Genomic DNA, 27,600 nt, shown 5'->3' on the forward strand with positions numbered 1-27,600 from the left:
TAATTAATTCCCATGAATTCCATAATTCCCCGTTAATTCCCATACATTCCAAAATTCCCAGTTAATTAATTCCCATAAATTCCATAATTCCCAGTTAATTCCCATGAATTCCATAATTCCCAGTTAATTCCCATGAATTCCATAATTCCCAGTTAATTCCCATGAATTCCATAATTCCCAGTTAATTAATTCCCATAAATTCCATAATTCCCAGTTAATTAATTCCCATGAATTCCATAATTCCCAGTTAATTAATTCCCATAAATTCCATAATTCCCAGTTAATTAATTCCCATAAATGCCATAATTCCCAGTTAATTAATTCCCATGAATTCCATAATTCCCAGTTAATTAATTCCCATAAATGCCATAATTCCCAGTTAATTCACATACATTCCCATGGAAAGTTTCCAATTTGGAATATTTCCAAAATTCCCCAGCTTAACTTCCCATGGAAATTTACCGGACCCCCCACCCCCTTTGCAACCCTAGGGTTTTTGAGTAAAAAATATATGACACTGATGATGTGGAGGTCTCTAAAACTGATATATCAAATATGATAAGCTTGGCGTTATAATAAAGAAGGTGCAGAGTCTCTGACAGTTAATAAAGAAATTTATTTATTTCTGAGAAGGTTCTCAGCTCATGCAAAGATACAGCTCATGTAAACAATTTGAAAATGTTATGATTGTGCACAGATTTCTTTTCCTTGGTGTCAAACTCTGGAATGTACAAAGTAAAGCCACTTTACAGATATTACACAAAGAGCCGTCACCAAACCCCCCCAGACCCTCTCTCCCAAGGTGTGAGTATTTCATCACCTCCCCGCTCTGTGTCACAGCTGCTAAAAGAGCTTCAATGTTAGGTATCAAAATATGGTGTTTGATCAAAGCACTTTGGAGTCCAGAGACGCTCATCATCGTGACGCCGTTACAGTTCACTGTGATGAGCCACGTCGGCCAAAGCATGCACACACACATCAAACACATGAATCACAGCCTGAGGAGGGTTTAACAGCCGGTCAACACGTCTTAAGACTTCAGTGAGATATGTATACGATAGTTCAATTAAAATAAAACAGTAAAAGGAGATCTGTTTATACAACTTCTAAAAGATGGTGTGAATATTTGATCCAAACTCTGAAGCTTTCCCTCCTAATCCAGAGAGCGGCTCCAGGGTTTCTCTGGAGTCTACATCGGTTCCAGTTTCTCAAAAGTGTGTCAGCATGAGATAACAAGAAACCCACACTGTACATTCAGAGCTCGGGGCCACAGCTCAGACTCTCATCCTACATGGAATTCCTGAGCCCTCCCAGCTGTGATAAGAATCCACGCATGCAGGATTGAGACCAGGTGAGCATCCGGAGCGGACTCTGTCTGTAGACAATGCTTTCAGTAAAAGCAGTGAGTGAACAGCAGGGTCTCATCTCTCTTCTGGTTCTAGAATCATCTTAAAGCCTCCATGTGAAGAGTTTCACCCTCTGAGGCTGGGACGCTCCGAGGGGAGGTTTAATAATCAGACATGCTCTCAGCTCTGAGTGGATTTACGTTTGGCCTTGTGCTACAGAGATATGTTTAAGCAGCTTCAACGTCGCTGCCGTTTATTTCCAGTATCAGCTCGGGCTGGTGGGAATGTTAGCGGGGTGTACAGAGCGTCAGAGAGTGAAAGGGCCGCTCGCTCTGGAGCAGAGATCCCAAAGTGGACTCTATTTGAACATGTTGATGGAGGCTGAGAGCTCTGAGAGCCTGTGAGAGCCTGTGAGATCTGAGATCACCACCGGGCAGTTAAAAGCACTTTGTCGTGAGCGTCAGGGTTGTCCTCTGTGGACGACGACTGTACAAAGTTTCAATGTCTCTGATTTTCATACAAAAAGCCCCAAAGTGAGAGCAGAGTTTTAGGATCATGTAAGCGCATAAAAGATCCAGATAAAGGGGCATTACGTCTTTGTTCTTTAAACATTTAGAATCAAGAAAATATCATTTCATTCTTTAACGCTCTCTTCTTTGTGCTTCCAGTTTAACGTGTGCAGTGGGAATGTGGAAGAGATAAAAAACTGGAGGAAGGACATTTACAAAAAGGACAGCATGGAGGATGAATGACTCTCTGGAGTACAGATCATTTGATGAAGAGTTAGGAGAAGGAGGGAAAGATAGAGCAGGCCCGAGATAAGAAGAGGGACAGAGAGAGCAGGATGTAGAGATGATCAAAACAATAATCCTCCTCCTCTCTTCCTCTCAGGGTTCTACCTCTCTCGCTCCTGGACTCCCTGTGTATTGCCTGAAGAGTTAAATCTCTGAGAACATTCCCAACAAGAGAAACAGTCTGACAAAAATAGAATATACCGGCCAGGAAGAGGCCCTCTGTTTAGTATTCGACTCGGCGTGTCAGTAGACAAAAATAGATATACAATATCATGCTGCAACATTTCTCGACACCATCACGGTAAATGTAATCTCTCATTACGAACCCCTCATTTCATAACAGGCACAGTAGTGTTACCCTGGATAGGAATGCAAGAAAGCATATAAAAATAAAGGAACACAAAGCGCTGCGGCCGCGGAGGAGGAGGAGAGGATCAGGAGATCAAACTCAGGAAATCGTCTATTTGTGCATTCATAAAAAGAGAGAAAGAGAACCAGGTGAGGAAAACAAGAGTCCCCTGCTTCGTACAAAGTCAGTAGTTCTGAGAGTGGACCCCCCCCACACCCCAGACCTGGGGGTCCACGGAGCGCTAAAGTGAAGGGAGACAGCCGTGGAAGAGTTTTAGTCCAGCGCAAGAGTTCAAAGTAAGGCCTCAGGTTTTTGTGTTGGCAAAATCAACTAAAGAGAAACATATACACCGGTGACTACATAGCTCGAAAAAATCATATGTGCAAAATGTATGTTTACAAATATCAGAAGAGTTTATACTTTCATAAATCACTGGATTGTGCATGAGGTGGTTCATCTGATTCCTCTCTCCACCCGTTCATCTCTGCGTATGCACCGCCCGCCTTTCGCCCGCCCGCCGGGTCTCTGCTCGGTCCACAGGCCAACAGCCGATCTTGAGGGTTGCTGTTGATTGGGGTGCGGGCTTCACGTGGAGTGGATGGTCTGTTTCAGCTTCTCTATCTCCATCTGCAGACACGGACAAACAGCAGTTAGCATGAGACCTGTGGAGATGAGACACTGTGAGAGCTGTCACATGCTGCTCTTCAGTCCATGAGTCAGCTGCCATCCTCCTGTCTTACATCACAGACTGTCCAGGAGCATTATGGGAATTGTAGGACTGCTCCTCACTCTGTACCAATACTTCAATGAAGCAGAGTTTAGCACAGTTTGAATCAGACAGCAGGGTCACAAATCTCTAGGTTTGAAACATAGACTGTAGAATAAATGAATGTAGTCTCTGTGACGTCACCCATCAGTTTTGAAGCCGATCGTCAGCAGGTGCCATATTGGAAATGTTGAACTCAACCTATCTTCTGTGGAGCTAGAGTAACGTAAAGAGACGGGCCTTTAACCTCCTGTCTTACATGGGACTTCCACCAGATCCCTGTCCAGTGACTCTTCGATCAGCAGGACCGCTGGACAGCTGGAGTCATGTGACCGAGATTCTCCTCCTCCTCCTCTCCTCATCCATGTTGTCTTTCTGGTCCTCTGAAAACCTCTGACCTGTTGACTCCAGGCCTGGCTCCTCTCATCATGACTTTGGTTTGTTGTTGTAGTTAAGTGAAATACGATCTGGTGATAACACAGAGTGTTTGATTCTGAAAATTAACCGGATGTTTTCATTTTGTTTTGGTGAAACCTGACTTCCTGTCCCGCTCCATCTGCTCTGTTGAGATTGATGCGTCGTGCTCCGGCATCCGGCAAAAATAGAAGTCTTGTGTATCTGATCCGGAGGACTCAGACCTGCTGGATCAGAGACGCAGCCGGAACGCAACGGAGCGGATCCAATTCCCATAAATTTCATAATTCCCAGTTAATTCCCATAAATTCCATAATTCCCAGTTAATTAATTCCCATAAATTCCAAAATTCCCAGTTAATTAATTCCCATAAATTCCATAATTCCCAGTTAATTCCCATAAATTCCATAATTCCCAGTTAATTCATTCCCATGAATTCCATAATTCCCAGTTAATTAATTCCCATGAATTCCATAATTCCCAGTTAATTAATTCCCATAAATTCCATAATTCCCAGTTAATTAATTCCCATAAATTTCATAATTCCCAGTTAATTCCCATAAATTCCATAATTCCCAGTTAATTAATTCCCATAAATTCCATAATTCCCAGTTAATTAATTCCCATAAATTTCATAATTCCCAGTTAATTAATTCCCATAAATTCCATAATTCCCAGTTAATTCCCATAAATTTCATAATTCCCAGTTAAATCATTCCAATGAATTCCATAATTCCCAGTTAATTAATTCCCATGAATTCCATAATTCCCAGTTAATTAATTCCCATGAATTCCATAATTCCCAGTTAATTAATTCCCAGTTAATTAATTCCCATGAATTCCATAATTCCCAGTTAATTAATTCCCATAAATTCCATAATTCCCAGTTAATTAATTCCCATAAATTTCATAATTCCCAGTTAATTCCCATAAATTCCATAATTCCCAGTTAATTTATTCCCATAAATTCCATTATTCCTGGTTAATTAATTCTCATAAATTCCATAATTCCCAGTTAATTCCCATAAATTCCATAATTCCCAGTTAATTCATTCCCATGAGTTCCATAATTCCCAGTTAATTCATTCCCATGAATTCCATAATTCCCAGTTAATTAATTCCCATAAATTCCATAATTCCCAGTTAATTAATTCCCATAAATTTCATAATTCCCAGTTAATTCCCATAAATTCCATAATTCCCAGTTAATTAATTCCCATAAATTCCAAAATTCACAGTTAATTAATTCCTATAAATTCCATATTTCCCAGTTAATTAATTCCCATAAATTCCTTAATTCCCAGTTAATTAATTCCCATAAATAAATTCCATAAATAGCAGATCCAGTGGAAGTTAACACATTAACTAGAATAGTAACCTATCAGATCCAGTGCTGTGACCAATCAGAGGCTGACCAGACACGTATCTGGTGGAATTTGGCCGTTAGCCTCCTCGCTAACAGCTACAGTGTTCCTGCCTGTCAATGAAGTCAGTCATCCCCTTATTTGGGCAAAACTCATAAGTCATCTTCTTTGAATGGGTGTGTATGTGGTTTCTAGTGTTTCTCCAGCCAGCCTCAAGTGGACGCCCGAGGAACTGCAGTTTTTAACACTTCAGCATTGGCTACAATTCTCACGGCCACTTGGTTTAGACCAGGTCTTATAGAATTAAAACGTCACTTAACTCTGACTTATTGTAGGAGCAACACACCCCTGTGTATCTCCATGCATGTGTTTGAGATAAACACAAGGTACTTGTGCTGAAAGAATGGGTGAGCACTCAGGGAAGAAACCATAGACTGTGTAAAATATGGACGTAGTATCCGTGATGTCACCCATCTGTTCCTGAGCGCTGTTTTGAAGCCATATTGGAAATGCTGAACTCAACCAAACTTAGTGTGACGTAAAGAGGCGGAGTTTGAGCTTCCTAGCCAACAGCTATGTGTTCCCGCCTGTCAGTCAAGTCAGTCATGTCCTTAAGTGGGCAAAAACTCGTAGTCTTAATATCTTCTGATCTGTCGCATTAGAAAAAAATTCACCCCCATACAGTGTGTGCTGATAGAGAGATTAGCTACGTAGACTGAAGCCGTTTTTTGAACCAGGCTGTAAACATGTTTATTTCTGCTGTAAAGATCGTCTTCTTTGAATGGGTGTGTATGTGGTTTCTGGTGTTTCTGCAGCCAGCCTCTAGTGGACACTCGATGAACTGCAGTTTATAACACTTCCACATGGGCTTCATATTTGGAGACCAGAGGTTGCCACTTGGAAGAAACCCATCCCACTACACCCTTTACTGATGGGTTTAGTAGCCGACTCCATGGCTCCTCATGTCCCCCTAAGCCTGAGATAGAAAGGACAGATGGGCAGAGAGAGCCAGCACATCACTGGGGTTATCATGTGGGCTCCCCCCTTCACTGATGTTTCCTTTAGTTTGGCCCACGACACCTCGGAGAGGCTAAACAGTTAACTCTGGCGACCCAGATCAATTAACAACCCAATCCATACAGTACTGCCACGTTCAACATCACTTGATATACAACTCTGATTATTAATTAATAATAATAAATTAATTAATGATTATTATTACCAAACTAGACAAACACAGACTGCAGCGGACTATAAGGACTGCAGAAAAAATCAGCGGTGTCGACCTGCCCCCCCATCCAGGACTTGTTCCGGTCCCGGGCCAGGAAACGGGCAGGTAGCATCACCGCTGACCCCTCACACCCTGGACACAAATTCTTCAAACTAACTCCCCTCCGGCAGGCGCTACAGATCACTGTGCGCCAAAACAACCCGCCATAAGAACAGTTTCTTCCCCCAGGCTGTCACTCTGATGAACACTAAACCATCACAGTGTCAGACCTGTCAAATAAATACTCTCTGTAAATATACATGTAGATATACATTCCAACAATTCTCCAAGCAGAATTCCATATTTCTATTTATTTTATTATTTAACTTCTATTTTATAATGTAAAACTACCTCTGCAACTCACCACTGCACTTTATCATATTATTTTAGCCTGTACATATTAGTCAAGCTATTTGTTGTTTCTTTTGTATTTATAGCTGATGTTATTGTTATTATATTTTTATTTTATTTTATTTGTAGGTCTTATTCTTATGCCTTGTACAAAGAGAGCACAGTTAACCAAAGTCAAATTCCTTGTGTGTTCAAGCATACCTGGCCAATAAAGCTGATTCTGGTTCTGGTTCTGATTAATCCTAGCAGTCAGAAGAAGTGCTATTGGAAAAATGTACTGCATCATTCTTTACAGTATTCATTACCCGCCGAACTAAGGACATCAACTTTACAAACACAAACATGCTATCATTTAGATTACAGCAAACACGTCTGCTGTAATCTAAAAGAAAAGGCTTCTCCTTAAATTATCATTGAACACCAAGATGAGGAATAATCCTTTGATCTGTGGATCCATGGAGGGTGTTTGAACGGATCACTGATCAGCTGTGCAAATGATTTGTATCAACCAAAGGGGGGGTCCTGCAGAGACTGGGCTGGGAGCCACTGTGTGAAGAATATTGTATCTGTTTCTCAGCCTGTTTTCAATATTGTTTACAATGTGTATCTGTCAGCACCTTGTGCCAAAGAAGAAGACTCTGGAACACATTCTCAGCAAGCTGTCCTAAAGCACTGGGGGAGGGTCGCTACCAGTGGCGCCAACAGGTCGGAGGTTTTCAGAGGACCATAAAGACAACATGGATGAGGAGAGGAGGAGGGGAATCCTTGATTCAGTGAGTACCGCGGGGAAACCTCGGTCACATGACTCCAGCTGTCCGGCGGTCCTGCTCCGTGCTGCGTTCTGAAAACACAACCGGTGGTTGTTGATGGACGAGAGAGCCCGGATCTGGTGGATGTCCCGGGTAAGACTTTGTAAACTGGACATTAGATGTTTTAGTGTCACAGCCGTCATGTATTCCAGTATATCAAACATGTCCTGCTGTGGATATTGTTCTCCATCGTTGCTGAAGTCAGTCTGATGTCTCTGCATGTGAGTCAGTGAAGGGAGCTGCTTTACAGTCTGTGCGTCACATGCACAAACATGCATTGCTCACACAGTAATATTTGAGTCTGCTCGGCCGTCACGTCTCGTGTTAATGTGTGAGTGACATGAGTGGAGCTGTTCAGGCTTCCTGCGTGTGAACCAGAGGAAAGAAATGGGTGTGGACAGCTCTGTGTGTGCTGCTCCGGGGTTAAATGTTACCTGCAGGGCCATGCGCTTTAGCCTCTCGTCATCCAGCTCTCCTCGGAGCCCTGCTATCTCTTTCCTGGAGAGAAACACACACACACACACACACACACAATCATCAGCAGATGTAGAGCACGACAGCATTTATAAAAGGTATACACTCGTGATCTAATGGTGCCTCTTCATGTCAATAGTAGTGGTCTTTAGCTTTGTTGGACGAGGATGTGGACGTGCGGAGGGGATGTAAAGGTCTGGAACAAACACCTTTGTTACGCACAGTCACATGGGACCTGTCAGACCCTTTGTTTCACTGAAATCAGATGCATAATGGAGTGCCTAACGGAGCCACTCAGAGAGTAAAAAGGACGTCTGCATCCCCCTGCAGAGACTCAGACCAGCAATCATGCTGCTGCACTCGATATCATCCGAGCATGAATCAAAGGACGTGATGTGAGGACTGCAGTCCAGTTATTGATTGGTTGAAGTTCTGCGTCTACATGGACGATCCAGATGTATGATTAATGCTCACTGGAGCCGCTCTTCATTCTTTAAAGCATCCAGACTGACTGATTAGCATCGACTATCAAACTTCTGTACAATGAAATAAAGAGGGAACATAGTGTGGGAAGCTGCTGTCGTTTTAAAGGTTCAATGTGTGACTCAGAGTATCACAGATTAGATTCCTTAAAGATGTGATCTTTCAGACGTCACACCGCCCCTCGTGTTTGTCCCGACTCCAGACAAAAGTAGAGTGTATTCTTTTAAACTCAACCGGCACATTTAAACCCCCCGTAGAGATCCAAGGGGAGCTTCATTACATTTGCTGGGCCTTGAGCAGCTCCACAGTCATCAGCAGGTCCTTCATCTGGCTCCTCAGCTCGTCCAGCTGGGAGTTGGAGTCCAGCTGGACGCCGTGTCCCTGTGACACCGGGGCTGATGTCAGACTGGGCTTGGCCTCGATGTTGGTGGAGGCAGCCTTACTGGGCAGAGGTGACGGGGACGAGGGGTTCGCTGAAGGCTGAGGATAAAGACGGAGAGAACAGAGTTAGACTCAATTGTAATAAATCAGAAATTCTCATCATAGGCCCAAAATCCCTCACTTCCACCTGCCCAGACTTCTCACTCACTATTGATAAATCCACTGTTTCAGCATCCACCCACATCCGTAACCTTGGTATCATTTTTGATCAGTCACTCAACTTTCAACAACACATTAACAATATTTTAAAAAACGGCTTTCTTCCACCTCAAAAACATCGCCCGTCTCCGCCCCTCCCTTTCCTTCACTGCTGCTGAAACTCTCATCCACGCCTTCATCACCTCAAGACTCGATTACTGCAATAGCATCCTCTACGGTTCACCCAACACCCTCCTCAACAAATTACAATACATACAAAACTCAGCTGCACGCCTCCTCACTCATACCCGCTCCAGAGACCACATCACCCCAGTCCTCCAGGACCTCCATTGGCTTCCCATCCCCTTCAGAATACAGTACAAGATCCTCCTCATCCCCTATAAAGCCCTCCATAACCTAGCTCCCTCCTCCCTCACCGACCTTCTGCAGCCATATAATCCCTCCCGCAACCTCCGCTCCACCAACGCCAACCTCCTCACCCCTCTCACCAAACCCAAGCACCGAACCTGGGGGGACAGGGCCTTCTCTGTCGCTGCCCCCACCCTCTGGAACTCTCTCCCCCTACACCTCAGATTCACTCACCAAATTCAAATCCGGACTCAAAACCCACCTATTTACAAAGGCTTTAAACTAGAACTGATTGTTTTTTTGTTGTTGTTTTGTTTTATTGTTTCTCGTTTTGTTTTATTTTGCTGCCTTGCTTTTCTTTGCTTTTTTGCACTGTTTTCATTTGCTTTCCTATTGTATAATTTAATTTTCCTGTGAAGTGTCTTAGAGAATCTTTTAAAGCGCTTTTATAAATAAATGTATTATTATTAGACTTGTATAAAGGGGAACTTTAAAATTGAGGGTACAGTCTGACTAATGAGTGACTAAAAGGTGTAGCACATACTATCACAATAATTTCATAGTCATCAAGTTGTTGAGATATCATTGTATATATTAAAGATTTGTAGATATCATAGAAGTTCAATATATGATGTTGATACCCTGACCAGGGCCTGTATGCACGTCCAGCCATTACACAAACGGGACCATTAGTCTTAACGTAGCGTTATGGATCGGCCCATTTGGCTGTAGCGTTAGCCGCATGCACGACTGCAAATAATTGGCCAATTAACTGATTGCGCCATGAAAGTGAGGCTGGTGCAAAACATCATATGTCCAGGGAACCTCCTGGAAAACCCTGATCCAACAAATTCAAACTGTGCATGCCTACTACGCATAAACAACAATAAACATGGCGAGCGGTACCGCTGTGACTGAGAGAAGATCAAGAAAATAAAATTATTCAGTGGATGAAGGAATGGACATTTGATTAGAAGAATATAGAATGAACAAACAGCTGTTATCAGCAAGTCAATCCTCAAAGAGAACAAACAAGGAGAAAGGGGAAGTCTGGTTTCAGATCTTGAACCGGGTAAATGCGTGTGGTGTTTCTGAGCATGCTCAGTAGAAGACCTACAAAATAAAATAAGCAACATGAAAGCGTCTTTGAGCAACAAGCACCGCCAGGTCCAGGTGGAGGACCACCTGTCCCCCCATTGAAGGATGAGGGAAGGTTATATTCATGGTATTGCTGGTAGGTTACCTTAGAATTATGTTGCATCTCCTAAATCTAACACATAAGCACGATGTCCTCCATCCTTTAAACTGCCTAACAGGTGTGGTAATCCTGCCGTTAGCACCTGTAATAGTGGGGTCTACCTCCATTAAATGTAATGCTTTGTTGGGGCGTTAACCTGGCTCATGCAGACCGCTAATCGACTCTTCTTTCACCATTAGTACAAACGGCTCGTTTTCATCTCTAATGGCTGGATGTGCATACAGACCCTAGACTTTCCATCCTCAAAGGGATGAGATCCTCCAGATTTATCCAGAATTCAGGATTCTACGACCTTTAAAGTCGACTCTCCTTGAAATGGAGAATTCCAGTGATCCATTCTTTGTAACTGACTCAAAACCATGGGCCTCATTAGACCCTTTTTAGGGGCACAGGAGCATAGCACAACCAGATGTTTTAATTCAGCAGGTATTTTTATATTCTAAATATCAATATGAATCCATTTTTGTAAATCAAATCAATCAATTATTATTATTATTTTTATTATTATTATTTATTTTCTCCCTCTTTCATTGCTTAGTTTATATCGGTTATTTCGGCTGTTTTTTTTAAAAACATCAATTGTTTTTCTTTTTTGTTCTTTTGTTTTTATTATTATTATTCTTATCATTAGCACTTCTTTGTTTGTCTGCTTTTTTATGTTGTCAATATTCGTGCTTTGTTTACTTGTTATTCTGTCTACTATCCCCCTTTTCTTGTAAAGCACATTTCTTGCACAATAAAATAAATAAATTAATAATTAAAAAAAATAAACATCCCTTCATATACAAAAGGGAGAGTGTTAGCTTTTAGCTGCAATAATTAGTCTACTATTGAGCTGCTACTGACAGAGTCACTGTAACTGGTCTGTGTAAATGTGCTGGGCGAGGGTAGGTAAGGCCTTATTTACAAAGACAAACCTTTACACATCATCAGCGTCTGAGGGGTATACTACGAAGTGAGTTCAGCATATCCTAGATATCTTCTCCTGATCCGGCTTCACTGAACCTGACAAAGGAGATCTCGCTAATCTGTCACACGAAGCTGGTTATCAACATGTTGAGTCAATCCAGAATTACCCTGAGAGTGTTCACATGAACAGGGCGGAGAAGGTAACCTGTGACCAATCACAGACACGGACAGTCTGCCGTCAGCACATCCACATGAATTTCAAACACTGCACTGATGTTAGAAAAATATGAAGAAGTTAAAGACATAATCCAGATTAACTTCAACACAGATGAGTTTGAAACATGAAGGAAGAACTGAGAGATCAGACAAAAACTGTTTGCATGTGCAAATCACGTCTTATTTCTCATCATTAGTGCAGATATATCTGACTATAATAACTCTGTTTATTTATCATTAGATATATCTGACTATAATAACTCTGTTTATTCATCATTAGATATATCTGACTATAATAACTCTGTTTATTGATCATTAGATATATCTGACTATAATAACTCTGTTTATTCATCATTAGATATATCTGACTATAATAACTCTGTTTATTGATCATTAGATATATCTGACTATAATAACTGTTTATTCATCATTAGATATATCTGACTATAATAACTCTGTTTATTAATCATTAGATATATCTGACTATAATAACTCTGTTTATTCATCATTAGATATATCTGACTATAATAACTCTGTTTATTCATCATTAGATATATCTGACTATAATAACTCTGTTTATTCATCATTAGATATATCTGACTATAATAACTCTGTTTATTCATCATTAGATATATCTGACTATAATAACTGTTTATTAATCATTAGATATATCTGACTATAATAACTCTGTTTATTAATCACTAGATATATCTGACTATAATAACTGTTTATTAATCATTAGATATATCTGACTATAATAACTCTGTTTATTCATCATTAGATATATCTGACTATAATAACTCTGTTTATTCATCATTAGATATATCTGACTATAATAACTCTGTTTATTCATCATTAGATATATCTGACTATAATAACTGTTTATTCCCTGACAGTGATCTCTCTCTGATGTAATCTTGTGTCGTGTGTGACAGTTTTAGACGTTATATTTCAGCTGCAGTCCTGATGGTATCAAACTGAGCGCTGTGGTTAAAGGACTAATAAAAATGAGAACATGATTCAAACAATTTCATCTGAATAATCTGACTTCAGACTCTGTTTATATATGATGTCAGGAAAGATAATCAATAACTGTCATCAGTATTTATATATAAAATCATACAGTAGACAAAGTGTCCTTCACGTCTCTCCCCCTTCCCCTCGCGATCAGCTCATAGAGCTCCGTGATCGAGCGACCTGATTGGTCAGTGGGCGGAGTTTTCTCCAAACTGATCTCTGATCCTGAGCATAACCTGCTTCGGAGCAGGTTAGGAGTTCAGCATGAGTAACCATGGTGATCTACCCTGGTAAGGAGGAGTGAACCACCTTCGTAGTCCTGAAAATCCAAAGTTAACCCTGAAGTTACCTTGATAACTGCAAATCTGGCTTCGTATTATACCCCTCTGGTCTGTCATATTCTCAGAATGTTTTATTATTGTCATGATGCACATTTCCCGTCTACCCTAGCAGCTTCAGTTATTAAGTTCAAACAAGGAATTCGATAGCTACGACCTGTCCTTTCCTGGAGGGCCGACATGTTCAGCTCTCGCTCTCAACCCTCACTGGTCGAAATAACACGAGGGTCAGAAACTCATTTTAAAAGATCAGACCAATCGGAGGTCATGTCCTGCAATTTCATCTGTAGAAGTCTGAGCTGCTGGGTTATGAGCGCTCCGAGCTACGCTTTATCCCGACCCCTCTGTCTGTCCGTCTGTCTGTAAGTGTGTGTGTCTACAGGGTGGCCTGGTGTTGTGTACCCCCAGCTGAACAGGTTGACCATGACAAATCCAGTTTTGAAAGGATCGAAGGCAATTCATGAACTGCTGAAAGTGAAACCTGAACAGCACGCAGCAGACCTCCTGCTTCTGTCTTGGTTTGGTTTTGCTCCTCTCTCTCTTGCATCATTTCCCTGTGTGGAAGATTCAGGGTGCTCCTTGTGGGTAAAAACATGAAGTGTCTGTCATACTGTTGATATATTTTTATTGTAACTGGATCAAACTGAAGCATTTTTTAAAACTGTGTTTTTGACTTCAGTCTAAAAGACAGCTTGAAGCCTCTTTTCGTGTGACAAATGCTTCACCTCGATTCAACAGAAGTCCATTTTACTCAAAGGTCCGTACAAAAGGTTGATACTGTTAAGGGATAAAGGAGTACTTGTTGAATCTGAATGTAGTATACTAAGCCCTGAACACTGCGGTCTTTCCTCTCAGGCCGGCATACACTGCACCATGTCTTAGAAGTCGTGATTTACGACTCATGGACGAATGAGTATCACCCACACTCCGTTAGACCGGTTCACATCTTACCTCTCTGGCCGCACACAGTTCACTCAACTCAAGTCCTTTAAATCGTCTCCTTCCTCCGTCACTACAGGTGTGCCCCAGGGCTCTGTCCTGGGGCCCCTCCTCTTCATCATCTACCTCCTTCCCCTCGGTAATATCTTCCGCAAATTCAACATTCACTTCCACTGTTACGCAGATGACACCCAGCTCGACCTCAACACTAACCCCTCGTCCACTCTCCCGCCCACCTCCATCACTGATTGCATCTCTGAAATAAAAACCTGGTTCACCCTAAATTTCCTTACATTAAACAGTAATAAAACCGAGGTTCTCCTCATTGGCACCAAATCCACTCTATCCAAATCCAACAGCTTCTCCATCACCATTGATAACTCCTCCGTCTCACCCTCCCCCAGGTTAAGAGTCTGGGTGTCATCCTTGACAGCACATTATCCTTTCAATCACACATCAATAACATCACCAGGACTGCCTACTTCAATCTTCGTAACATCAATCGTCTCCGCCCCTCCCTCACCCCCCACACTGCCGCCATCCTTGTCCACAGCCTTGTCACTTCCCGTCTGGACTACTGCAACTCTCTCCTCCTCGGCCTCCCTCACAAATCCCTCCATAAACTCCAACTGGTCCAGAATTCAGCTGCCCGTATCATTACCCGAACCCCCTCCATCCACCACATCACTCCTGTCCTCCAACAGCTCCACTGGCTCCCTGTTCAGTTCAGTATTCAGTTCAAAGTCCTCCTGTTAACATTCAAGACCATCCACAACCTCGCCCCCCCATATCTGTCCGACCTCCTCCATGTTCCCACTCCCTCCCGCTCCCTCAGATCCTCTTCCTCCATACACCTGTCTGTCCCCTCCGCCCGTCTCACCACTATGGGGAGTCGAGCATTCAGCCGCTCTGCTCCCCGTCTCTGGAACTCATGACCACCTCAACTCAGAAACACAGATTCTTTCCCCCATTTCCCCCTTTGTCGAGGTGCAGCGCGTGCCGAGGTACAACGCGTGTCGATGTGCAGCGCGTGCCGAGGTAAAACGCGTGTCGAGGTGCAGCACGTGCTGAGGTACAACGCGTGTCGAGGTGCAGTGGGTGAGGTACAACGCGTGTCGAGGTGCAGCGCGTGCTGAGGTACAACGCGTGTCACGGTGCAGCGCTTGCTGAGGTACAACGCGTGTCACGGTGCAGCGCGTGCTGAGGTACAACGCGTGTCACGGTGCAGCGCGTGCTGAGGTACAACACGTGTCGAGGTGCAGCGCGTGCTGAGGTACAACGCGTGTCACGGTGCAGCGCGTGCTGAGGTACAACACGTGTCGAGGTGCAGCGCGTGCTGAGGTACAACGCGTGTCACGGTGCAGCGCGTGCTGAGGTACAACGCGTGTCGAGGTGCAGTGGGTGATGAGGTACAACGCGTGTCGAGATGCAGTGGGTGCTGAGGTACAACGCGTGTCGAGGTGCAGCGCGTGCTGAGGTACAACGCGTGTCGAGGTGCAGCGCGTGCTGAGGTACAACGCGTGTCACGGTGCAGCGCGTGCTGAGGTACAACACGTGTCGAGGTGCAGCGCGTGCTGAGGTACAACGCGTGTCGAGGTGCAGCGCATGCTGAGGTACAACATGTGTCGAGGTGCAGCGCGTGCTGAGGTACAACGCGTGTCGAGGTGCAGCGCGTGCCGAGGTACAACGCGTGTCGAGGTGCAGCGCGTGCTGAGGTACAACGCGTGTCGAGGTGCAGCGCGTGCTGAGGTACAACGCGTGTCGAGGTGCAGCGCGTGCTGAGGTAAAACGCGTGTCGAGGTGCAGCGCGTAGCGAGGTACAACGCGTGTCGAGGTGCAGCGCGTGCTGAGGTAAAACGCGTGTCGAGGTGCAGCGCGTGCTGAGGTACAACGCGTGTCGAGGTGCAGCGCGTGCTGAGGTACAACGCGTGTCGAGGTGCAGCGCGTGCTGAGGTACAACGCGTGTCGAGGTGCAGCGCGTGCTGAGGTAAAACGCGTGTCGAGGTGCAGCGCGTAGCGAGGTACAACGCGTGTCGAGGTGCAGCGCGTGCTGAGGTAAAACGCGCGTCGAGGTGCAGCGCGTGCTGAGGTACAACGCATGTCGAGGTGCAGCGCGTAGCGAGGTACAACGCGTGTCGAGGTGCAGCACGTGCTGAGGTACAACGCGTGTCTAGGTGCAGCACGTGCTGAGGTACAACGCGTGTCGAGGTGCAGCGCGTGCTGAGGTAAAACGCGTGTCGAGGTGCAGCGCGTGCTGAGGTACAACGCGTGTCGAGGTGCAGCGCGTGCAGAGGTAAAACGCGTGTCGAGGTGCAGCGCGTGCTGAGGTACAACGCATGTCGAGGTGCAGCGCGTAGCGAGGTACAACGCGTGTCGAGGTGCAGCACGTGCTGAGGTACAACGCGTGTCTAGGTGCAGCACGTGCTGAGGTACAACGCGTGTCGAGGTGCAGCGCGTGCTGAGGTAAAACGCGTGTCGAGGTGCAGCGCGTGCTGAGGTACAACGCGTGTCGAGGTGCAGCGCGTGCTGAGGTACAACGCGTGTCGAGGTGCAGCGCGTGCTGAGGTAAAACGCGTGTCGAGGTGCAGCGCGTGCTGAGGTACAACGCGTGTCGAGGTGCAGCGCGTGCCGAGGTAAAACGCGTGTCGAGGTGCAGCGCGTGCTGAGGTACAACGCGTGTCGAGGTGCAGCGCGTGCTGAGGTACAACGCGTGTCGAGGTGCAGCGCGTGCTGAGGTAAAACGCGTGTCGAGGTGCAGCGCGTGCTGAGGTACAACGCGTGTCGAGGTGCAGCGCGTGCCGAGGTAAAACGCGTGTCGAGGTGCAGCGCGTGCTGAGGTACAACGCGTGTCGAGGTGCAGCGCGTGCCGAGGTACAACGCGTGTCGAGGTGCAGCTCGTGTCTGCTTTGGATGTGAGTCAATGTCCGCTCACCTTTCCTGCATCACAATGTATTTAAACTGGATTTCCTTGGTCCATGATCAATCCAGGAGTGTTCTCTGTGCTGTGGAGCAACTTTTTTTGAAATGTTGTGGGCGTGGCTAAGATAGTCATTAAGCCATGCCCCCTGACCAAACCTGGGCTCCTGCACACCAGTCGTACGCATCTACAATGGTTTGAAGCTATTAGAGTAAGTACTTCCTGATTAATGGGATATAGTGATTCTTTAAAGGGACAGTGTACGGCATTGACTCATGTGCTTTAACGGGGGTAAGGGGAAGGAATTCGGCAAACCAGATAGAAATTTACTCTAGATAGAAGCAGTATCTTCCTGTTTCCAGAGGGTGGTGCTGTGTTTATATGAAAAATGTTCAAAGTTGATGTGTTCAGGATGAGACGGACATCTCAAGGATATCAAAGATGATGCAGATATGTCTAAATGGTGTTGGAACTTTAGCTCTTAGAGTGGCAGCATGGCACTGTTCACACCTGGATCTCTTCTATTGCTTGTAAAGGTGGGTATTTACCTCTATGATGATCCTACTTAGCAGTGGTTGAAGCGGACGTGAACTCTACATATTTTTGAGTCTATGTGTCTGTGTCGTGCAACAATACTCCCCCTGCTTGAGGGCAGTGCAGTCTCTCTGATAGTCGCCTGTTTCCGGCCCCACTATGATCTGTTCACTGTTCCACAGAGATTCAGAGCGTGTTCTGTTAATCTACAGCTGATACATGTTGCTGTTGATCATACAGACATGATTACATGAAGAATAGAGAGGAGGAGATGAAATACACGGCTGATGAGCGGGTTGATCGGAAGTGCTGTAAATGCAGGAAATACAATGCCGCAGAGGGAACCAATCACAGGTCTGCGGTCCGCTTCGATTTGAGTCATAGTTACATTTAAGAGGTGATGAGCGTCAGCTACATGTGTAGGCCTCTACATAGGAATGGGAGCTACGTAGGCTACATCCTACGATTCAACACAGAAGTATAAATCAGGCTGAAGGCTGTGATAAAAACTACTTCCTGTTACATGGCAAAACACCCACTTTGAGGGCTCGTCACCCCAACACTCTTTGACTTACAGAAGCTTCAGGATTGTTCATCATTTACACTATCAGTCTAAAGTTTGGACACACCTTCTCATTCAATGGTTTTTATTTATTTTAATTATTGTCAACATTGTAGATTAATACTGAAGACATCAAAACTATGAAATAATCTGGTTTTACCATAATCTGGATTACAACAGTAGTCAAATAGGACTATCCATTGTGTACTAACCCTACCTCTGAACAACACAACTGATGGTCTCAAACACATTAAGAAGACAAGTCATTCTACAAATGAACTCTTGACAAGGCTCATGTTCATTAGAAACCATTCCAGGAAGACCACTTCATGAAGCAGACTGAGAGAATACCAAGAGTGTGCAAAGCTGTCATGAAGGAAAAAGGGGGCTACTTTACAGAATCTAAAATCTAAAACAGATTCTGCTTTGTTTAACACTTTTTTGGTTCATTCAATAATTCCATATATGTTCTTTGATAGTTTTGATGTCTTCAGTATTAATCTACAGTGTTTACAATCATCACAATAAATACAAACCCTTGAATGAGAAGGTGTTTCTTTGACTGGTAGTATAGATCTCTTGTATTCAGTTGCCTGTACACAGGCGTATAAACCTATCAGATGAATGTAGAGTTGATCCTCTTTTTTTTCCAAACTGCTGACTTCCTGTTGACGTTTGACCAGAATGTGCTGAGACTTTATTTTGTCTACAAAAAAACATCCTTCCAGGTGAACTGTTAAAAAGTGCTAGGGGGCGCTGGAGAGACAATTTCCAATGCCTAAACCCAACAACAATAAAATATAACATTTTACACAATACCTGACGTGTGTGCAGATTTCATGAGTACAGTGGGATTGTTTTGTTCAAACAGAAATAAGAAAATAATCCTGAGGACGTATGGTCGGGTCCTCACACTGACTCCTAATTATAAACTATCTTCTCACCTTTCTGACGTGTCGATATTAACAGAGGAAAACAGAGTGTTTTTAATTGGTACAGATGGCTGAGAGATAGAGAGCCTTTGTTTCCTTTTTCTGCTTACGTCATGTTACCGCTCTCAAGGGGAGGACCCCCTCACCCTTACCCCCTCACATCCCTGCTTCACCATTCCCCTCTATAGACAATAACCCTGTTGAGCCGCATTTTGTAATAACGGTGCATTTTGTAATAAACGTCCAAAATGTAATAACTTTTTCATTTCATTTTGTAATAAGCCGCATTTTGTAAAAAATTGCCACATTTTGTAATAAACTGCCCCAACGCATTTTGTGATAAATTTTGCCGCATTATGTAATAAGTTATTACATTTTGGACGTTTATTACAAAATGCACCGTTATTACAAAATGCGGCTCAACAAACCCTCAAAGCCCTGAGATGTAAAGTGATGGATGTTTTTGTGTCTTCATGTGCTGCTTGCAGGAAGAAGGCCTTCTATTCTTATTGTTAACATACACACTGAGGTGAAAATCAAGACGTTCCTGAGCCAACACAACATCAAAACGCTTAAAAGCAAACTCAAGACCGACAGTCTTTAGTCTCGCTTTTAACTGAGTTTTATTCTTATAAATTCTTATAATTTATTTACTTTATTTATTTATTTATTTATAATCTAGTTCAAATTTTTGTGACTTTTTATTTATTTATTTATTTATTTATTCATTATCTAGTTCAAATTGTAGTCACTTTTTATTTATTTATAATCTAGTTCACATTTTTGTCACTTTTTTTAATTTATTTATTTATTAACGAATTTATTTATTTATTTATTTATTATCTAGTTCAAATTTTAGTCACTTTTTATTTATTTATTTATTTATCTATTAATTAATTAATTAATTAATTAATTTAGTTATTTATTATCTAGTTCAAATTTTAGTCACTTTTTATTTATTTTATTTTATTAAATATATTTATTTTAAGTGTAGCATCTTAATTTCTTTGATTTTTAAAAATATTTTAGTGTTTTATTATCTTAGTAATGTATTTTATTTTGGTGAGTTTTATTTCCTGTGTTGAGTTTTAACATCTTATGTTTCCTCCAGTGTTTCCTCATTAAGATATCATGAGAGAGTTTCCTCAGTTCGTTCAGCAACTTCTTTTTTGTTTTTCATTGATTGATTGATTTTATTAGTATTATTATTATTATTATTATTATTATTATTATTGTTGCATATATTGTGTTCTTAGCTTTAGGATCTTGGGGTGGGTTTTGGATTCAGGGCTGGGGTTGGGATAAGGATGGGGGGGGTCTTTTTATTTTGGTTTTTACATATATATTTCTTTTTTAATTTATTCTATGTTAAGTTGTTTTTATTCACAGCACTTTGTGTTACAATGTCATTGTTTGAAAAGCGCTCTATGAATAAAGATTGATTGATTGATTCCTGAGTGAAGCGTTAAAGGCTACAGGTCTCTGTAGAAGTGCCAGTAAGATCGGGGTTTACCTAACCACACCGTAATGACTCAAACCGGACCACCTGGAGGAAACAGGTTCTCCCACATGGTCTCCATTGGGCATTTTGCTAAAGTTTAAATCTAAGTGATGACATTTTAGAAATATGTTTTCTTTTTAGTGCAATCATCGCTGACATGCAGGGAAAAACTCTGCACAGAGCGGGAAACCTTGATGATCTTGTAGAGCTGGGCGATATTGAAAATGATGTTATCACGATAAAATATTTCATATCAGTGGATATCCATAACTATCACGATAAATATCAATCATTATTTCATTTCAATTTAAAGTCAGATTTTTGCTCCTGAGTGAAAGTTGAAGACAGTTTGTTAGTTTGTATCTGGATTTAGTTTTCTGATGAACTTCTTGAATCCATCATTTCTGACGGTGCTAACAGGAAGCAGGTCTTTAGTGTAAGATGAGATTTGTTGATGGTCGTGGTGGACATTAAACATGTTAGAAATGCACAGCAGAAGTTGTCTCTGTGCTCTTCCTTTCCCCACATCCTGAAATTATATTTAATGAAGTGTATGAAGTTAATAGTTAACACAGAGTCGACTCAGTGTCAGACTAACGACTCTGGGTTTTGAGATTTCTTCATTTCAGTGTCTCTGTCGCTCGTTTCAGCTGTGTTTACATTCTGCTCCAAATGTCTTTAAGCTCCGCCTACCTCTCACCCTGCGACATGATTGGCTGCTTAATGGCTGCTTCTTCTTCTGCCTAATGTTGGCTGGCAACTAGCATTTATGGCTCATTAGTGCCCCCCTTTCCAGTGGTTTGGAGGTGTAATTACAGGTTTATATATATTGAATTTTCATCAAACATTTGTTATATTTCTATTGAGTAAGATTATAATGTGATAATTATCGTTATCGAATTATCGCCCAGCCCTATGTCCTTGAAACTGAAATCTGTTGCCATCTTATTTACCTTTCTGGTTTCTGTGAGCTTTGGTTTGGTCGTTTCCTCTTCATCCATCTTGAAAGACTTCTCCACGTTTGTTTCCTTGTTTGGCTGCAAGACAAGAGCTTTTATGAAGAGTTTGATTGATATTCATTCATATACAGAATATATTTCTTAGTGATACACTCCATACGTAAAGGAGGGGTCTGAGTGGATTATCTGTGACATCTGAAGGTGACTTCATGATATTGATCCAGACAAATGACTAAAGGTCTGCTCTAAAGCTGGTGAAAGGAGAGGGAGGCTTTTTATGGAAGGACTTGTTTCATGTCGTGAAAGAAGCAACTATCATGGTGTGAGTTTAAAAAGTGTCTCTGGTGTTGGAAACGACATGGGGGAAGCTGCTGCGTCCTCACACAACCTGGTGTGTGAGTCAGAGAGAGCCTGACAGAATGTGAGAGACAGAGAGGAGGGGGCCAGGTTACAGAGAGTTAAGGACTGGAGGAGACACAGGAAGTCCACGGAGAGACGATCAATCGGAGCAGAAAGTGAGAAAAGACTCAAATCAACACGGACTGAAGGGCATCGGACTTGTTAGAGATCACAGGAGATTATTATTAAATAAACTTTGTGGAGTATTCTCACCTCAGTGTCTGAATGATCTTTAGCCAACCAGGATCTCAATCCAGGATTTAAAAAGTGTCAAGTGAAATTTTGAATCCTCAGACCATGTTAAACGGGCTCAGGTCCAGAGAAGTTTCTGTATCATGTTTTTATAAGGTTTCTGCTTTGCATGGTTCAGCTTTAACCTACAGTGGTGGATGCAGCAGTGTTTTTGGAAGTGGTTTTGAGCCCATGCAGTGACTTCCACTACAGAGTCTGCAACTGTCTATTTTAAATTCAGCCCTGCCCCAGTGCTTGCAGATCACATCCATCCAGTGTGGGTTTTCGGCTTTGATTTTTAAAATTCCCCTCCATATGACTAACCTGTGGATCATTAGATGAGAGATGATGTTTTTATATTAGGGATGACCACAAATAATCGAGTATCGATTAATTGATTGTTAAGAAATTACTCGAAACAGACATTTTTGTTATCAATTTTCCGTCACGTGGAACAAACATCATGTGGTCTCATATTACACTCATCTATCAGGGAGGTGTTTTAAGTTTAAAGCATGTTTGGATGTGAATCAGCTGTTAAAGGTGTTGTGCACAGCGGAGACGCTCAGCTGGTGGCTGCGGCTGCGGCTGCGCGTCAGGTCTCCCTGTGCGCTTTTTAAAGGGGATCAATACAAAACTGCTGCCAACAACGACACAGACACGAAGGTTCTACTAACTATAAACAGGACATTTCCCACCTTTGGATACAAAGGCAACAGACAGGTGGGAAATTCAGGTACACTATGTTTGCTGACCAGCAACATCAGAGCCGTCTGGGCTTTTATGACCCAGTTGCGCTCCCGGCTGACACCTGACCGAATACACATGTTTATCTTTCTCAATAAGAACGAGTAGACAGAAAACTGGACACTGTGAGTCTGAAGTAATTTTCTGTTAGTAGTCTCAGCCTTCACTTTATAAGATTATGTCCGTGGAGAATATTTTAATGAGCCTGTTCATTGATATTCTGCGTGTCAAACATGTACCCGTATTCAATCCTGTCAGTTATATGCATTTTGTTGCTGTAGAAAATACAATTTAGGGGGAAAACAACATATTTGGCATTGTTTTTGACGTAAGAATAATAATGTTTTTTTTTATCAATTAATCGATAATTGATCGTTAACATTTCCAAAAATCGATCACGGAAAATACTTAAAATGTACATCCCTATTTTATATAAAAGAATATTCAGTGATTTGTCGTCACTTTCCGAACTTTCTGAAAACATGTTTTAAGTAGGGTTTTCAGAATATATCGCAAATTGGTAAAAAAACAACATTTGTAACTGGATATTATTTTTTAACAGTAGGAGGCGCTATCTGCATGATACTCTGCTTGTTCAACATCATGAAGTCTCTTGCTGCTCTCTCAACCCTCGCTAGGTGGAGGTGTTTTAAGTTGAAAGCATGTTTCAGAATCAGCTGACTGAAGGTGTTGATCACAGCGGAGACGCTCAGCTGGGGGCTGCAGCTGAGTGACAGGTCTCCACGAGCGCTTTTTCTCTCCGCTGCCGGACTGCTTCTGACCCGGTTGACCTCCCGGCTGACACCTGACTGTGTTTAAATGCTTATTTTTCTCAATAAGAAGGAGAAAACTGGACACTGTGAGTCTGAAATATGATTCTGTTCAGTTGTCCTGTTGCAGTAAATCCACGTTATAGTCTGAGTCTTCACTGTATGACCATGCATCCACACAGATTATTTATAATATACATATATTATATATCATTTTTAATATTTAATACTTTCATTTGGGAATTGTTCACTTTCCATTCCTCTAGAATTGTTCTGAAATTTTCCAACAAGGTATTTTTGTACGGTGATTTTAGTTTTTTTGCAAGTTGCTGAAAAAAAAGTGTGCAGTGGTTTAATTTGAATTACAACACACCTTAAATGAAAAAGGATGACTTTGTTTACAAAGAAATATAAGAGAACAAATATATATCCCAACTGTCCATATCTGAGAATTTTAATAAAATAATAGTTCTTTAAATTTTTGAGTTCAATCCAGTTTCCTTGAAATCGTGAGTGAATCGTGAACTAAAAATCGGGATTTGAATCAAATCATGGGTTGTGTATCCTTACATCCCTAGTTTTAAGTATAACAATTTAAATGATCAAACATATTTTCATAAAACAATAGCCTTTACAGTCTCAACATTCGATATGTTATTTTTTGACACAGCTCTCTTACTGATCTTTCAGCTGTGTAAGATACTTGATTCTGATTGGTCCAAACCCCTTGACGATGGTTATTAACTTTCACTAACATGATAAACACCAGAGACAAACTGATCACACGTCATGTCAAATCAATCCACAGAAAAGAGTTCAGACACATTTAACTTCTGCTTATTGACACCATAGACCGTAAGGTGAGGGGGAACCGTTAGCTTCAGTTAGCATCAAAACAATGTGGCTAAAACATTAGCTTCGGTTAGCATGCTAAATCTGCATGAATCGATTTTTTTTTTTTGCAGAATCCATCACCGCCAACGCTAACTGACGTGGAATCAGTCAGTTAGTTGCTCATACTGATACCTGCCTGTCCGTCTGCTTCTATGGTGTCATCTGTGATGAATGGCATTCCTCTTTGTTTTACTGCCCTCTACTGGTCTGGTGGTTTAGTGCATTTACTTTTTTTTTTCTGATTTGCCTGATTTGCACAATCTACCCAGGACTTCAGCCCGTGGTCGAAACGCAGACAACAATGGGGGCACAGGAACCTTTTAGTTCAGGGGAAAGTAGTTCTGGGGGCTAAAAGACCCGGAACTCTTGGTGGAAATGCACCTCAAGTGGTGGATTTAGCTTTTCCTAAACTGTCGTTATCTTTGTGCTCACCGAGTGTCCTCCAAACTGGGCAGGCAGTCTCCTTCCAGGCATCTTTGGTCTGTTAGCAGTCAGGTGAGAGAGCTTCTCCGAGGTAGACGACAACTCATCAAAACTCATCAGATCTGCGTGAGAGAGCCAGAGAACAAGAATTCAATATGGAAGGGAAAAATAATTGTTTAAGAACGGTTCATGAATCTGGACTTCTGAAGAGCACATTTAAGAAACATCTGAAGAGGATGGTAGTCAATGAGGTCAAGTGTTTTGTGTTTAGTTCACCATTTCCTGTTATCAAAACATGCTCAGCTTATTGAATAAAGGATGATTAGAAACAGTACCTAAAGTCTCTAAAAGTAGTACGGGAGGTAGAACCTTCAGTTATCAGGCCCTTCTCCTTTGGAATCATCTACCAGTCAGTGTCCGGGAGGCAGACACCCTCTCTACTTTTAAGAGTAGACTTCAAACTTTCCTTTTTGATAAAGCTTATAGTTAGAGCTGGATCAGGCTTGGACCAGCTCTTAGTTATGCTGCTATAGGCTTAGACTGTCGGGGGAACTAGCGCACTGACACACTGGAATCCTATCTCACCCCCGACCCCCCGACCCCCTCATCACTTACTTTAAGTCTCCCTGTCACATTAAAGTGACTAACCATAGACCTTTCTGGAGTCCCTGAGCTCCCTTGTCTCGTAGGTTCCTCTGAGCTGCAGTAGACGTCCTCCTGCTGTGGACGTTCCAGACTCCAGCTGATACGGACGTGCTGGACTCCAGCGGCAACAGATACTACTACTTGTGTCATCACTATCACTGCTCCCCAGTGGCGGTTCTGGGGAGGGGCCAACAGGGGCCAGTGCCCCTGTAAAACTGAACCTGGACCCCCCTGTGGCCCCCCCTCACACCAAACAAATATTATACAATAAAAAAAGCTTAGGTATCGTGCCGATGTTACAGGCGGAACACATGCGTGTGGCACTTGGTTCCAATCCCTTAGAGCGCTTAGGGACTCAGCCAAACAGCTGCTGTCAGTCTGCATGTTGATATAGTACACAGTAGTATATATGTCTAGTATATAGGGATGCACTGTTTTTTTGCAAGTTTGTTCTCAGCCCATCATCGCCCTTCTAAGTCTCTTTTGTCAGGGTTGAATGTGTCCTTCTGACAACACCCTTGGCCCCATCCTGGCCCCCCCCCCGGTGAAATTGGTCTAGAACCGCCACTGCTGCTCCCTCTCTGTCTTATTCTCCTCTATCCCTCTTTCCAGACCCAACTCGGTCGAGGCAGATGGCTGTCTATCAAAGGAAGTTTGTCCTCTCCGCTGTAACTAGCTAAATACTGTGAGGTGCAATGCTCATGGTGGATTAAGGTGGGGTCAGACTGAGTCTTATCCAGTCTTGGTGTTGGGTCTCTGTTCATAATTTGACATAGAGTGGTCTAGACTTGCTCTGTTTGTAAAAGAGTCTTGAGAAAACATTTGTTGTGTTTTGGCGCTACACAAATAAAGATTGATTGATTGATTGAGTCTGTAGGGCTCACTGTACGTACCTGTCTCTGAGGGCTTCTCCCCCAACTCCACAGAGAGTGTTTTGGGCTTTACAGGCATTAATGACTCAAAGTCAGGCTTTGATCGTGTAGAAGGCACCTCTCCATTGTGCCTGCAGTTCAGAGGAAAACAATGAAAAGACATAAGACATGAAGTGTCTGGTATTTATGTCAAAATATGTCCCCTCCCTCCAGAGTCTGTTCATGAAGACGTGGTTTTGAAAAGGAGAATTTAGCACTGATGGGCAACAGAGGCGGGGACAACGGACTAACTTGAGGTTTGGTGAGGGAGCAAGAGGCTTGTCAGGCCGTTTTGGTGGAAGGATCCCCGGTCTGCCTTTAACAGGAGGAGGGACTGGCTTCTTGGGTGGGACCACGGGAGCTGCAGGCTTGGATGGCTTGTCAACTGAAACAGATAAACAAGAGAAGAAGTGAGAAACACTAGAAAAGGGAAAACATAAAAACAGTTCAGGAGCAGTGTGACTTTTAATCATTAAGGAGGACACGTGGGGAGTACAGAGATGGGGACGACATGCAGCAGAGGGTCATGGCAGGAGAGAAACCAGCAACTGCTGCAAGGATGAGGACCATCGCCTCAGTACACTAGGTGCAGGCTTAAACCACTAGACCATGCTGCAGTTTGAATAAGGAGCAGGGAAGGTTTGGAGGGGTCGGTGTTTACCTCGGTCCTCTGGTCTGGTGGGGTGAAGCCTCCTATCGGCGCTTCTGGGAACCTCTGGCTTCGGAGCTGAAAAATGAAACACAGTCAGCTTTCTGCCGAACATTCAACTCACATACCACTGATCAGCTGCTGAAGCCTTTACACCACGAGACAGAGGCAGCATCAGACACACAAACTGTCTGGTCACTGTTTCAATTCAACATGAGAAGAAAAGATGTTTTGGCTCTGGGGAACTTCCTGTTGGTTCTCACAAGTGTTTGGTTGTTGCGCCTGAATAACTTGAAACGCGGCTTACATGAAAGAACAATTCAAACCTGTCTGATAGAGAACACAGAAGACCAAACTGCTTAGACGGCCAAGGCTATTTTTTTTTTTAACATTTTCAGGTTTCAACCATTTACTGTCACAGTCAAGCAGAAACAAAGCCTGCACCACCAACTATTAAAACTATGAAATAATGTGCAGAGAT

At 42.8% G+C, this 27,600-nt stretch overlaps 1 protein-coding gene across 1 annotated transcript in view; it reads right to left on the reverse strand.

The window, feature by feature from the left end:
* Positions 1-596: 596 nt before the first annotated feature.
* Positions 597-27,600, reverse strand: part of cd2ap (CD2-associated protein) — a 100,396-nt gene continuing 73,392 nt past the window's right edge. The window contains exons 12-19 of the mRNA XM_034699312.1: positions 27,132-27,197; positions 26,723-26,855; positions 26,453-26,562; positions 24,924-25,036; positions 21,445-21,528; positions 8,701-8,900; positions 7,898-7,961; positions 597-3,116 (exon numbers count right to left, since the gene is read on the reverse strand). Coding sequence (XP_034555203.1) covers positions 3,075-3,116; positions 7,898-7,961; positions 8,701-8,900; positions 21,445-21,528; positions 24,924-25,036; positions 26,453-26,562; positions 26,723-26,855; positions 27,132-27,197 — 812 coding nt within the window. The 3' untranslated portion in view covers positions 597-3,074. The remainder of the gene's footprint in view (positions 3,117-7,897; positions 7,962-8,700; positions 8,901-21,444; positions 21,529-24,923; positions 25,037-26,452; positions 26,563-26,722; positions 26,856-27,131; positions 27,198-27,600) is intronic.

This window comes from Notolabrus celidotus, chromosome 13 (genome assembly GCF_009762535.1).
Source record: "Notolabrus celidotus isolate fNotCel1 chromosome 13, fNotCel1.pri, whole genome shotgun sequence".
NCBI lineage: Eukaryota > Metazoa > Chordata > Actinopteri > Labriformes > Labridae > Notolabrus > Notolabrus celidotus.